At 41.2% G+C, this 15,167-nt stretch overlaps 1 protein-coding gene across 2 annotated transcripts in view; it reads left to right on the top strand.

The window, feature by feature from the left end:
* Positions 1-15,167, top strand: part of LOC144502901 (protein phosphatase Slingshot homolog 1-like) — a 91,011-nt gene that overhangs the window by 44,909 nt on the left and 30,935 nt on the right. The window contains exons 4-7 of one of the 2 annotated variants that reach the window (XM_078227310.1): positions 8,307-8,371; positions 9,944-10,065; positions 11,148-11,216; positions 12,991-13,056. In XM_078227310.1, the coding sequence (XP_078083436.1) occupies positions 8,307-8,371; positions 9,944-10,065; positions 11,148-11,216; positions 12,991-13,056 (322 nt within the window). The remainder of the gene's footprint in view (positions 1-8,306; positions 8,372-9,943; positions 10,066-11,147; positions 11,217-12,990; positions 13,057-15,167) is intronic. The other variant, XM_078227311.1, reaches the window with a different exon arrangement.

Consider the following 15,167-nt stretch of genomic DNA (forward strand, 5'->3'; position numbering starts at 1 on the left):
GTGTGTGCAGTTTTGGTCCCCTTATTTGCGAAAGGATATATTGGCCTTGGAGGGAGTGCAGAGAAGGTTCACCAGGTGTAGCTTATGAGGAGAGATTAAACAGATTGGGTCTGTACTCGTTGGAGTTTAGAAGGATGAGGGGTGATCTTATAGAGACATATAAGATAATGAAGGGGCTGGATAGGGTAGAGGTGGAGAGATTCTTTCCACTTAGAAGGGAAACCAGAACTAGAGGGCACAGCCTCAAAATAAGGGGGGGCCGGTTCAGAACAGAGTTGAGGGGGAACTTCTTCTCTCAGAGGGTAGTGAATCTCTGGAATTCTCTGCCCATTGAAGTGGTGGAGGCTTCCTCGTTGAATATGTTTAAATCACGGGTAGATAGTTTTCTGATTGATAAGGGAATTAGGGGATATGGGGAGCAGGCGGGTAAGTGGAACTGATGCGCTTCAGATCAGCCATGATCTTGTTGAATGGCGGGGCAGGCTCGAAGGGCCAGATGGCCTACTCCTGCTCCTATTTCTTATGTTCTTATGTTCTTATGACCCGTTTATTCCCACTTTCTGCTTCCTGTCTGCCAACCAATTCTCTATCCACATCAATACATTACCCCCAATACCATGAGCTTTAATTTTGCTCACTAATCTCTTGTGTAAGACCTTGTCAAAAGCCTTTTGAAAGTCCAGATACACAACATCCACTGGCTCACCCTTGTCCACTCTACTGGTCACGTCCTCAAAAAATTCCAGAAGATTTGTCAGGCATGATTTCCCTTTTGTGAATCCATGCTGACTTGGACCGATCCCATCACCGCTTTCCAAATGCTCAGTTATTACATCCTTAATAATTGACCCCAGCATTTTCCCCACCACCGATGTCAGGCTAGCTGGTCTATAATTCCCTGTTTTCTCTCCGTCCTTTTTAAAAAAGTGGGGTTACATTACCTTCCAATTCTCTGGAACTCTTCCAGAGTCTATAGAATGCTGGAAAATTGTCACAACGCATCCATTATTTCTAGGGCCACTTTCTGGAGTATTCTGGGATGCACGGATAACCTCATGATGCTCCACTTCTCCAGCTTCCACCCAAAACACGTTAAAGAAGCCATCCCCTACGGACAAGCCCTCCGTATACACAGGATCTGCTCAGATGAAGAGGATCGCAACAGACACCTCCAGACGCTGAAAGATGCCCTCATAAGAACAGGATATGGCGCTCAACTCATCGATCGACAGTTCCAACGCGCCACAGCAAAAAACTGCACCGACCTCCTCAGAAGACAAACACGGGACATGGCGGACAGAGTACCCTTCGTCGTCCAGTACTTCCCCAGAGCGGAGAAGCTACGACATCTTCTCCGGAGCCTTCAACATGTCATTGATGAAGAACATTTCGCCAAGGCCATCCCCATACCCCCACTACTTGCCTTCAAACAACCCACAACCTCAAACAGACCATTGTCCGCAGCAAACTACCCAGCCTTCAGGCGAACAGTGACCACGACACCACACAACCCTGCCACAGCAGCCTCTGCAAGACATGCTGGATCATCGACACGGATGTCATCATCTCACGTGAGAACACCATCCACCAGGTACACGGTACATACACTTGCAACTCGGCCAACATTGTCTACCTGATACGCTGCAGGAAAGGATGTCCCGAGGCATGGTACATTGGGGAGACCATGCAGATGCTACGACAACAGATGAATGAACACCGCTTGACAATCACCAGGCAAGAGTGTTCTCTTCCTGTTGGGGAACACTTCAGCGGTCACAGGCATTCGGCCTCTGATCTTCGGGTAAGCGTTCTCCAAGGCGGCCTTCACGACACACGACAATGCAGAGTCGCTGAGCAGAGACTGATAGCCAAGTTCCGCACACATGAGGACGGTCTCAACCGGGATCTTGGGTTCGTGTCACACTATCTGTAACCCCCACAACTTGCCTGGGCTTGCAAAATCTCACTAACTGTCCTGGTTGGAGACAATACACACCTCTTTAACCTATGCTTAACCCTCTCACCACTCACATTGTCTGTACCTTTAAGACTTGATTAGCTGTAAAGACTCGCATTCCAACCATTATTTTGTAAATTGAGTTTGTGTCTTTATATGCCCTGTTTGTGAACAGAACTCCCACTTACTTGATGAAGGGGCAACGCTCCGAAAGCTAGTGGCATTTGCTACCAAATAAACCTGTTGGACTTTAACCTGGTGTGGTGAGACTTCTTACTTTGGATATGTAGGCATGGAACATAGAGCTAGATGAAGGAGGAGAAGCATTAAAGAAGGAAGGCATAGATACTGTATCACAAAGCGGTTGACTAGAATGAGGAGAAAAAAACGTATCATGATCGCAAACGCACAGCATATTTTTCACAACAATAACACTGAATAAATATTCTCGAAATATTATGGAACAATTTCTTTCAAAAATTGTAGCATTCAAAACAGAAGTGGAAAACTGTAATTTCCTTTTGAAGTGCCAGAAACCTTGGCCAATGCAGAAGGAAGTCCCGTGAAGATTCAGTATCTCTGCACTGTCATTTTCATTATTTATTCTTGTGATTCTGACTTGAATGAATTGATCAGAAATTTATACTTCTGGCAGATTTACGTGCTGCAGAATACCCAGCCTCAGATCTGCTCTTGAAGCCACAGTATTTTTGGCTGCTTTAGTTAAGTTTCAGGTAGCTGATCAATAATCTAAACTTTCAAACTCGCTAAAGAGCAACTAAAGACAAATGGAATAGTCATCCCATTTGTTGCATTATTCTGTTTTCTGGCAGATTTTACTGAGATCCTGATGCTTATATTTAAAATGTTGTCATAAATCTGTTAGACTTGTTGAATTACTAAGATGTTTATCCTGCTGAAAATGATGGGAGAGAGCTACTTAGTTCTGTTTTCATTATTTAGCACTGCAGGGTTTCTAACCAATATTTTATGACTCTCATTCCATATTTCTATCTCGGAAACAGAAAATGAATAATCTAGCATATGATATACAAAATTATTTCCTATTATCCAAGCCTTTAATTTAAGAGACTAATTGTCAAATGTTGTTTCTTATTACACAGTCACATTTTTACAAATATTATGTGAATATTTTCTTCTCTCTACCTGCAAAAGTGATAAAAAAAAGGGAGCAATGCTCATCCATAACTCATGAAAATTCTGTGGTTCGTGAAATTAAAACACCATTTAAAAAAACCTTTGAGTAATGTCTGTTGAAAAATGGAGATAAAATTGAGCTTGTGGAGCAGAAAGACAAACATGATATCACTAATGATAATTGTAGTTCACAGGGGCTTTGACATTTGAGCCAAGGATAAATTGAGATGCTTCGCAATGTTTATTCATGCAGTGTATGTGAAGACATTGGTTATAAAATTATCTCTGCCTTCCCCAGTGTAAATGTACTGGAGACAATTATATAACTATACTAGCCTGGCTGCAATCAGCTATCATAAGAGCAAGGCCAGGACTCTCTGCCCCCGTGTGTCGGTGTGATATCACGTTGGTGGGGCTCATAACAGCTTTTGACACACAGTCCCCATCGGGTCACACAGGTAAGTACATTCCCCAGGGATAGAAAGTCATCTCCAGGCATTGTCTGAGGGAGAGCAATCTCCTGAAAGCCAAGGTTGCTGGCGGGGCGGGGTTTGATGTCATGAGACGCCCCCTCCCTCCCCCTCCAGAATCTTTTGACTAGGTGTCAAAAAAATATGGGGGCCAGAGACGGTGGGTTACAAACTACTCTTCCTGCCTGAGTTGACACAATCAAAAAATGATAAAGTTCTGCTCTAAGAGTAGATTTCTTCATCCATTATCAGCTGGTAGTGTAATTCTACAGTAAGCTGCAAAATATATATTTTGAAATGGGAGTGAACATTTTAACATGTAACATTTTCCTTTTAATTTGAAGGAATTCTAATAGCAATGTTCCTCCACTCACCACGTTGCTTGCCCCTCCATTCGCCATGTTGCTCGGCCCTCCACTCATTTGGCCTCTTCGCTCGCCACTATGCCCATTGTCTGTAGACAGTGAGGGTACAGGGGCTGCAAAGGAGAGAGGGGGAGCAGGGTGGCCAGTGAGGCATTGAGAAGGGATGTGACCAAATTACAAACCTGATCCCAGAATTTTGAACTGGTTTTTTTGGGGTCCAATATTCTGTGAAGTCTGCAATCCTTAATCATGGTGAAAAGAAAAAAAAATTATTAATGCTGCACCTATTTAAATATCTTTACATTGCTCGATATTATGAATGGTCTTATTCTTTGATCCAGGCAGCTACCTGTGGCTAGCAGTAACGTCACTGGCAGTGCGACTGCATGTCAGGTAAATGCGTCTCCTGCTGTTGCGATGGCAACAAAGACGGCATTTCATAACACACAGAGGGCTAGCTCACTCTCACATGATTTTCCTTTGCAAACCACCCAGTTATCAAACATGGTCAGACAAGCTCATGCCAGGTCCAATGTTTAACGTGATCAGATTAAAGTGGTTGGTGGGGCTTTCTTCTCAGCTGGGGTCCATTGTCCAAAGTGATTCAGTTGAAAAGCTTGGTCCTCCTCACCCACCTAAATAATTAGATTATGTCTGAATGTCTTTGAGTAGTTCAGGAGATGGCAATTCACCCACATTTAAACTTATTGTCCTTGGTGGGCTAAAGAACAAATAAAATTACAGCACAGGAACGGGCCCTTCAGCCCTCCAAGCCTGTATCGACCATGCTGCCCAACTGAACTAAAACTCCCTACCCTTCCGGGGACCATATCCCTCCATTCCCATCCTACTCATGTATTTGTCAAGACGCCCTTAAAAGTGACCATTGTATCTGCTTCCACTACCTTCCCCGGCAGCAAGCTCCAGGCACCCACCAAGCTCTGTGTAAAAACCTTGCCTCGAACATCTCCTTTAAACCTTACCCCTTAAACCTATGCCCCCTAGTAATTGACTTTTCCACTCTGGGGGGACAAAGCTTCTGACTATTCACTCTGTCCATGCCTCATATAATCTTGTAGACTTCTATCGGGTCACCCCTCAACCTCCGCATTGCAGTGAGAACAAACCAAGTTTCTCCAGCCTCTCCTCTTAGCTAATGCCCTCCATATCAGGCAACATCCTGCTAAATCTTTTCTGTACCCTCTCCTCAAGACAGCCTGACTCCATTCTGATAGTTTTGTAAATTGCCAGGTGAAATTATTCAAATATTTGGCCGTGTTGAGACCTGTGGTTTCAGGCACTTGAGTATTTTTAAAACTTGTTCTGTGGCTTCAGCCCACTCAAAGTCATTTTTTGATTTAAAACCGGGTTTTATAACAATTATTCATTGAACAATTCCATATTATTTTACTGACTCGAATGAAGAACCTATGGAATGTCTCTCCCATATCTGTAACTTGTTCTCCTTGATATTAAGCATCAAGAAAACTTGGTTATGTGACAGGTTGTCATATCTCCATTCTTGATCACTCTAAATAATATCCTACTGGAAGTGGTTAGCAAATTCTTCTGTCCACAGTGACAGACAACCTGTCTCTAATGCAGATATTGCATAGGGGAAGCAGCTACCACTTTTGGCTGACATGCAATGTGGATGTAGCAGATTTTTAGGACCAAGATGTTGGCTAATGAGGACCCTGTTCTCAGCACCTTGTTATATGGCTGTGAAACATGGACAACATGCAGCTATCAAGAAAGGAATATGTTCAACAATTTTCACCTTTGCTCCTTGTGGCACATTCTGCGCATCTCATGGAACGGCAAAATCATGATTGTGCTAGTCCTCTCAAAGCCAAGTCTCCCAAAGATGTTGGCTGTTATCAAGGAGAGAATGGCTGGATAATGATGTGTGCCAAGGATTTTCTGTATGCCAAGGTAGTCAGAGCCAAAAGATCAGGAGGACATCCCAAGCTCCACTTCAAGCGTGCTTGCAAACGTGAAATGAAAACCCTAAACGTCAATTATTGCATCTGGGAGACACAAGCCGACGGCAGAAGAAGATGGCAGCAACATCCATGAGTTGGCTTGCGTCACCACAAAGATCAGCACCAGCTTGGCAACAATTCCTCATCGTTGATCTCCCTGTGAAGAACTGCAAGAAGACTAAAAGCTTTCAGCACTTTATCAAGATGTATTGGTGATTTTTGTTTTTATCTTAAGCTAACATTATTTCATCCCTGGTATTGGAGAAATCTGCTGCATTCTCCTTTGAAAGCTTCAGCTCATCTTGCGATTTGTTTCAAATTCGACATCAAACTATGAAGAAATTAGAACATAGAACATAGAACATTACAGCGCAGTACAGACCCTTCGGCCCTCGATGTTGCGCCAACCAGTAAACCAATCTAAAGCCCATCCAACCTACACTATTCCAATATTACCCATATGTTTATCCAATGACCATTTCAATGCCCTTAATGTTGGTGAGTCCACTACTGTTGCAAGATCAGTAAGATCAGTTTTTCCTCCTGAGATTTTTGTTTCTTTCTGTTTTCTCTTCTCCTGAAGGCCTTGCCCTCTACTGGGATACCATTAAGGAGATTCTCATAGCCATGTCCAATCTTATATTCACTTCTACTTTTCAGCAAGAATCAGTGGATAAGGGTTAGAAGTGGTACTTTTGACTCACTTTAAAAATAGCTTCTATAGCCCAATTATGTTGTAGCTGATTTTAGCACCTGTTGTTAGATTAGTTATCAGCACGGACTTTATTTTTGATTTTTATGAAATTGAAAATCACTGGCAAGGCCAGTACTTTATTGCCCATCTCTAATAGTCCAAGAGAAGTTGATGGTCAGATGCCTTCATGAATTGCTGAAGTCCAGCTGGTGCATCTATACCCGCAGTGCTGTTAGTGAGCGAGTTCAAGGTTTTTCACCCAGTAATAGTGAAGAAACGGTGCTATTGTTTAAAATCAGGATGCTCCGTGGCTTTGAGGAGAATTTAAATGTGTTGGTGTGCCCTTGTCCTCTGAGGTGATAGAGGTGCTTGTTTTCAGAGGTGCTGTCGAAGAAGCCTTGTTGAGTTGCTGTGGTGCAGCTTGTTGATACTCGATGCTGTCACTGTGCCAGTGAATGTTTGACATGATGGATGGGGAGCTAATTGTGTGGCTGCCTGGTCCTTGATGTTGTTGAGCTTCTTGAGTGTTGTTGGAGCTGTACTCATCCAGGCCAGTGGGGTATTGCTTCACACCCCTGATTTTGTGTCTTGGAAATGGTGAACAGGCATTGAACAGTCAGGTGATAAGTGACTCAGTGCAGAGTTCCCAGCGTCTGACCTGCCTTTGTAACCACAGTATCTATCTAGTTGTTCTAGTCAGTTTCTAGTCAATGGTAACCCTCAGGATGTTAGTGGTAGAGGATTCAGCAATGGTAATGTCATTGAATGTCTAGAGAAGTTGGTTAGATTCTCTCTTGCTGGAGATGGTCATTGCCTGGCCCTTGTGTGGTGCAAATGTTCCTTGCCACTTATCATCCCAGGCCTGAATGTTGTCCAGGTCTTGCTGCGTATGTGCATGTACTGCTTCCATATCTGAGAACTTGTGAATGATAATGAACATCCCCACTTCTGACCATTTGATGCAGGAAAGGCCATTGATGAAGTAGCTGATGATGATTGGGTCTAGGGTATTACTCTGAGGATCTCCTGCATCAATGTCCTGGAGATAAGGGGTGAGATTTTCTGGCCGCATTGTCCCAAGATCAGAAAATCCCACCCGAGGTCAATGGACCTTTGCATGATCCCGTCCCGCCCGCTATGATTCCTGTGGCGGACGGGACGGGAAAATTCAACCCAAGATGTTTGACCTCCAACAACCACAATCATCTTTTTTGTGCTAGGTATGATTCCAACCTGTGGAAAGTTTTCCCCTGAATCCCATTGACTTCAATTTTGTTGGGACTCATTGATGCCACATTTGATCAAATTGGACAAACAGACAATATCTGATGTAAACTGAGAATACTGATTTTACCCCTCTACGTGCATCTGATTGATTTCTATCATTATTTGAAAGTTTTGGGTTGTGCTTCCCTTTCCATGATTTTTGTTCTGCTTACTGCCACATTGAGATAATTCTGCATGACACAACATAACTTAGAGTGTCATGTGCATGTTCCGCATCAGTATTTCATCGTGTAGTAGTCCATTAATAAACAAATGTCCCATAGCATGCTCTGACCCTTTTGTAACTGTTCTTTCTAAGCTTTCACTAAAAGCCAATTTGAAATGAAAGATTAAAACATTTAAAATCGATATCCTTTTTCAACAAAATTATTTTTTGTTAACTTACTTCAGGAGATCTACAGCTACATCTTCAAGTGATGATCAACCACCTCCGCCCTGAAGACAGGATAAAGTTGGTAAGAGAAACAAGAGACACTGTCCTAACTTTTCTTTGGTGAATGGAGTGACTACTGTGTGAAAACACCACAATGCTCAATAACAAGCTACTGCAATCCATGCTGGTGATGACCAAAGCTTGGGAACATCCTGTGCATAGGGCTCAGGTTTCATGTAGCTAATTCCGTACTGCTTATTGCCACAAAGCACTGAAGCTCCCGTTACTTTCCAAGTAGGACCATCATGCTAATAAAGTGTTAGCATACAAATTTGTTTGAAGCTAAGTGTGATAAATTCCTGCCCTCGTGATTGATCAATGTGTCTGTGTCCCATTTTAATGAGCCAAGCCAGGTGGTTAATCTAAACATCTCCTAAGGTCTTATACACTGGTATCTGAATAAAATGTACCAGTAAATGTTGATCCTGTTCCAACCTTATATTACCAAGCATGTTAACATAGAATGGTTGCAGCATAGAAGGAAGCCATTCAGCCGGTTTTATCTGTGTCTGCTCTCTGCAAGAGCAAATCAGCTTATCGCACTCCCAAGCCCTTTCCCCATAGTCCTGTAATCTGTTTTTCTTCAGGTACTTATCCAGTTCTCTTTTAAAAGCCATGTTTGAATTTGCCTCCAAACGCTCTCAGGCAGTGCATTCCAGGTTCAAAGCACTTGCTGCTTAAAAAGCTTTTCCTCATGTTACCTTTTTCTCATGTCGCCCTTCACCTTCTATCGCCGTCCCCTCATTCTTGATCCTTCTGCCAATGGGAACAGTTTCTCTCTACTTACTCTGTCTGGACCCTCATGATTTTGAACACTTCTATCAACTCGCCTTTCAATTTTCTCTTCTCCAAGGACATCTCCTCCAATTTATCCACATAACTGAGGTCCCTCATCCCTAGAATAATCCTTGTAAATCTCTGCATCCTCTCTCAATCCTTCCTAAAGTGGAGTACCCCAAATTGGACACACTATTCCATTTGAGGCCAGACCAGTATTTTGTTAAGATTCATCATAATTTCCTTGCTTATGCCCTTTATACCTTTATTTATAAAATTTAGGATCCCATCTGTCTTTTTAACCACTTTCTCCATGTGGCCTGCCACCTTCAATGATTTGTGCACATTAACTTGCCAGACAGCTCTGCTCTGCATCTCATTTAGATTTGCACCCTTTATTTTACATTGCCCCTCTTCATTCTTCCTACCAAAATCTATCACTTTTCTGCATTAAATTTCAACTGCTAAATTCTAAGTCCTCGAAGTTTATCACTACTCTTCTCACTGTTCGCAATACTTCGAAGTTTTCTGTCACCTGCAAATTTTAAAATTGTGCTATATACACCCAAGTCTAAATCATTAAAATGCATGAAGAAAAGCAGTGGAGTCAACTTAAACCCAAAAAGGTTTTTCTATCCCTACTCACCCCAATTGTTGACCACGAAACAATTGACAAGAGTGGGGTTGAGTCTCCCTTAGTGAAGTAGCAGTTTACAAGAAATTTCCTGAACGGATGAACAACAATAGGATTAATATGTTTTAATCAGGAAGCCAAATTCTTTTGCTGAAACTCTTTGGAACTGGTTTGCCTCCACAGGCTGTACGTCTGGAAAGCATGTCTGCTGATCGAATCCGATACATGGTAGTTGTCTATACTAATGGACACCAAGATACAGAGGAGAATGTTCTTTTGGGAATTGACTTCGCAAGCAAAGAGAGGTATATGGTTTGCTTAGTTTTTGTGGGGAGGGGACAGGGAAAGAGAAGAAATTTTAGATAGTGGGAACCAAAAATGAATTTTCAGCTCCTTGCATCAAAGTGTTTTAATATTTTGATTAGATCATATCAGGAATAAGAAATGCTGGTTATGAGGAAAGTAAGATACTGACACTATATTTACTGAAACAGCATGAATGGGAAAACGATTTCCTTTGGCTGGAGATTCAGTGACGATGGCTCATAATTTAAAATTGACCCAGAGAGAGAGATTAGGTAAAATTTGTTTACAAAGGATTGTTGGAGCATGGAATGTTTCACCAGAGTTGGAGACCATTGTGTTTTTAAGGAATCATTTTATAAATTTTCAAAGCGGACAAAATGCAGAACTGTGGGACCGCGCATAGTGTGGTTAGTTTTGGATTCCTCTAGCTAAGCTAAGCATCAGAACAGACACCATGGACTTCTTGTCAAATGAATAAAATTGGTGGATAAGGCAACTGTAGACCTTCGTTACGGTCTATTTTTTTGAATATGTTTGATACAAAGGTTTTATGGGAAAACAGGAAAAGAAGCCACCAAGTTTTTTGTTTAGTAAACTCAATCCATCATTCACTTATTAACACAGAACCAATTTAATCTGGCTTGCACCTTGCACTTTGTCATCAGAGGTGTTGTTAACTACTGTAGTTTATTTGAGTCATAGAATCCCTACAGTGCAGAAGGAGGCCATTCAGCCCATCAAGTCTGCACTGACGACAATCCTATCTCGGCCCTATCCCCGTAACCCCACATATTTACCTGTTACTCCCTCTAACCTATGTATCCCGGGATACTAAGGGGCAATTTAGCATGGCCATCAACCAAACCTGCACATCTTTGGAATGTGGGAGGACACTGGAGCACCCGGAGGAACCCCACACAGACATGGGGAGAATGTGCAAACTCCACACAAACATTTAGTCTCTACAATTTGCATTGAGATTGTTTGCTGCTCTAAGTTGTCAGATGTTCCTTCATAAAACAGATGCATGACATGTTACTAAACTGATCATATTTTAATGATGACCTTTTATTCTCCCTAGTAATACATGTACTATAGGAATGACTCTTCCCCTGTGGAGTGACACAAAGATTCACTTGGATGGAGATGGGTAAGGAACTGGATTGCTTCTTCATAATTAAGCAAGCAAAAATAGAAATAGCTAAAATCATAATTATTAATATAGTATAATCCTTAATATAGTATAACGCTTATCTCAGTGTCTTTGGCTTGTAATTTTGTGTTTAAATGTTTAGCCAACCAGTTTTTACGCACAATACAGTGCATATCACAATTTTAAGGAATTTAAGGAAACTTACCAAGCTCGTAATTTCCAACATTGAAATTTTCCCAGTAGTTTTAATTTAACTTATCAATGCTTAGTTTCAGTGAAATTCTGCATTATATCAATTAAATTCTGGAATCAACTAACATTGGATAAACCCCTACCACAATATTGATGCAAAAACTTGGTCCGCTGAACATTTTCAAACTTTATAAGACTACTTTTTAATAAGTTTTAACAAAGTGGAAAAAGTTAGTCAATGTTGTTTTATAGTGTACTTCTCATGTAATGAATAAAATGCAAGGTTTCCAAAGAATTGACAAAGGAGTTCATGAATATCAATTATATTTTAAGTAGCTTTTGCTAGTAAATGTCTCGATAAACACTTCTGCAAGTTTAAAATAAACCAAGTTGCTGAAATGCCCAAAATATTATTTTTACAATCTTGGTAAGACTTCAAGGTTCTAATGCAATTTATAAAATAACATATATTTTTTAAAATAACAATCGAGGTAAAGGAGAGATATGCTAGCCTGGAGCATTTGCATTTTACCCTGTGATTGTATTGAGGATGTTTAAATCAGAAATAGTATGGGATACATGCAATATAGACTTCCCTTCAGTATTTGGCCTGGGTTCATTTCATAACTCTAAGCATTGTAACTGGCAATTAATATTCACAGTTTAGTAGAGTCCAAAACTTCCTCCACGTTCACAAATTATATCGACAAGGGGAAGCACATCGATGAAATAAAGAATGGGGCTAAAGATCGATCTTTGGGAACTTCAGAGACAATGATTTGGAGGTCGGAAGAGGCACAAGACAAAAAGTACTGAATGGATAACATGGAAGGACTCCACAGTGCAACAAAGTACACATATCATTGCTTATTCTGTGATTAAAACACTTCTGCTTTTAATCTTTTACACGTGTCATCCAACTAAGCAGAAACTCACTTTTGATTAAATGCTCTGCTTGAAACATTATCCCGTCTTTTCCTTTCACAGCTATTGTGTAATTCCCATATTATCTAACCTGCAATCAAGCCAAGCCTCTACCAGTTCAGTTCTTAAATGGAAGCTAGAGCTTAAGCTTTTCTGCTCCATTCCTCCAGTATTATAGTGGGTTTGAGAATGCCCTCCACTACTGCAGTAGCTTATCTCCTGTCCTTTCCAGAGGGTCTATCTGGCAGCATAAAATTTATCTGCCCACATATAGGCGGGGAATGTGTCCTTTTGTGCCACTTGTTCCTACTTGTATATTGTTCACAAGCCCTTTTAGAATTTGCTCTTACTGAAAGACATTATTTTGCTTCACACACAGCAAACAAAACAAAAATGGTGGCTAGCAGGCATACTCAACAAGGCTAATGAATTAAATTCTTTGAGGTGCCTTCAAATCTCCAGAGTACAAGTGAAGAAAGGAGATTTTTCACTAAATCCACTCGTGAAACAGACTGGTAATAGTGAATACATTTAGGAATAAGTTTGTTCGCAGTACTGAATTCTGAAATTGCACTTTTAAGAATATTGACTCTGGTATTTTAAATAAGCTGTTGATATCTGGATAGTTTTAAATGGCAATTTTCTTTTACTTCAGTGGATTCAGTGTGAGTACAGTGGATCGTGTTCATATATTCAAGCCTGTTTCGGTACAAGCCATGTGGTAAGTAGTGTACTCCATTCCCAGTTGCTGTTTTAATGACTGACTGATTTGGTAGAATGATTGGTCTATCTTCGAATATGTACACCTGAAGTATGAAAGAAAGACCCACATTGATATCATCATTATTAAGATTGTAAACTGGATGAAACTTTCTTTAGTGACCATTTCGCTAAACTGATGTTACTTACAGGAAGAGAATAATTACGAAGAAATATATCCTAGTAGGCAAACCAAGGAAACTCCTTAATATTGTAACTGAATATGCCCATGACTGGATCAACCTGACTATTAAAAGCCAGCATGGACTTTGGTTTGAGGATGGGAAGATGAGACGAATGCCGACAAGTAGAAAATTGTTTTTATATAGCAGTGGCGGATTAACTACCACCCGGACCCCTACGCTGAGCTTTAGTAAGGCCCCCTGACCTTGCCCCCTGCCCCACCCTTCGTTGAATAGAATAAAGTGACGTTAGATAACTTATATCGTTGTACTATGTATAATATCATAAAGTTACATGAATCAATTACAGCCCTTTTAGAACCATAGAACCATAGAAAATTACAGCTCAGAAACAGGCCTTTTGGCCCTTCTTGTCTGTGCCAAACCATTTTATGCCTAGTCCCACTGACCTGCACTTGGACCATATCCCTCCACACCCCTCTCATCCATGAACCCGTCCAAGTTTTTCTTAAATGTTAAAAGTGACCCCGCATTTACCACTTTATCCGGCAGCTCATTCCACACTCCCACCACTCTCTGCGTGAAGAAGCCCCCCCTAATATTCCCTTTAAACTTTTCTCCTTTCACCCTTAACCCATGCCCTCTGGTTTTTTTCTCCCCTAGCCTCAGCGGAAAAAGCCTGCTTGCATTCACTCTATCTATACCCATCAAAATCTTATACACCTCTGTCAAATCTCCCCTCAATCTTCTACGCTCCAGGGAATAAAGTCCCAACCTATTCAATCTCTCTCTGTAACTCAGCTTCTCAAGTCCCGGCAACATCCTTGTGAACCTTCTCTGCACTCTTTCAATCTTATTTACATCCTTCCTGTAACTAGGTGACCAAAACTGTACACAATACTCCAAATTCGGCCTCACCAATGCCTTATATAACCTTACCATAACACTCCAACTTTTATACTCGATACTCCGATTTATAAAGGCCAATGTACCAAAGGCACTCTTTATGACCCTATCCACCTGTGACATCACTTTTAGGGAATTCTGTACCTGTATTCCCAGATCCCTCTGTTCAACTGCACTCTTCAGAGTCCTACCATTTACCCTGTACGTTCTTCTTTGGTTTGTCCTTCCAAAGTGCAATATCTCACACTTGTCTGCGTTAAATTCCATTTGCCATTTTTCAGCCCATTTTTCTAGTTGGTCCAAATCCCTCTGCAAGCTTTCAAAACCTTCCTCACTGTCCACTACACCTCCAATCTTTGTTCATTTATTTTTCATTTTCTTTACATTTGTACTTTAAAAAGCTTCCGTGTTTTTTGGTTCACAAAAGTGCCGATAACAGCATGTAAATCAACAGATCGAAGCATGTCTGATTCAATGTGCATGAGTGCCAGTGACTAAGTTTCTCATCGCTCATTGTTGAGCGCAAATAGATTTTGATCCTCTTCAGTGCCGCAAATGAGCGCTCACCTGAACAGTTCGTGATCATTAAGGACAGATAAATTCTAAAGCAAATGTATGTATTTGGATACACCTCGATACATCCCAGTCGATCTCTTGCCAGAGCTCGATACATCCCAGCGACAGTGACATCATCATCGGATTGTCCTTGAATGTACTTCTGAAAGTGGACGAGCTATTCCACAAAGGCCAAGTCAAAGTCATTCGGATAAACTTGTATGAGGGTATTCGCTGCATTTTTAAGTGCGTCGACATCAATATTGCAAATACGAGAAATAAATCGGGCCCTCCTCCCTTCCGGGCCCCTAGGCTTAAGCCTACTCAGCCTAATGGTTAATTTGCCACTGTTATATAGTGAACCTAAAATCAGAACTACGTCAAAGCACTTTATAAGAGAGTAGATGACATCAAGCTGCAAAATGGATAGATTAAGGGGAGCTAAAAACAAGATTCAATGAGGTTTTGA

Source organism: Mustelus asterias, chromosome 13, assembly GCF_964213995.1.
Source record: "Mustelus asterias chromosome 13, sMusAst1.hap1.1, whole genome shotgun sequence".
Taxonomy (NCBI): Eukaryota; Metazoa; Chordata; class Chondrichthyes; order Carcharhiniformes; family Triakidae; genus Mustelus; species Mustelus asterias.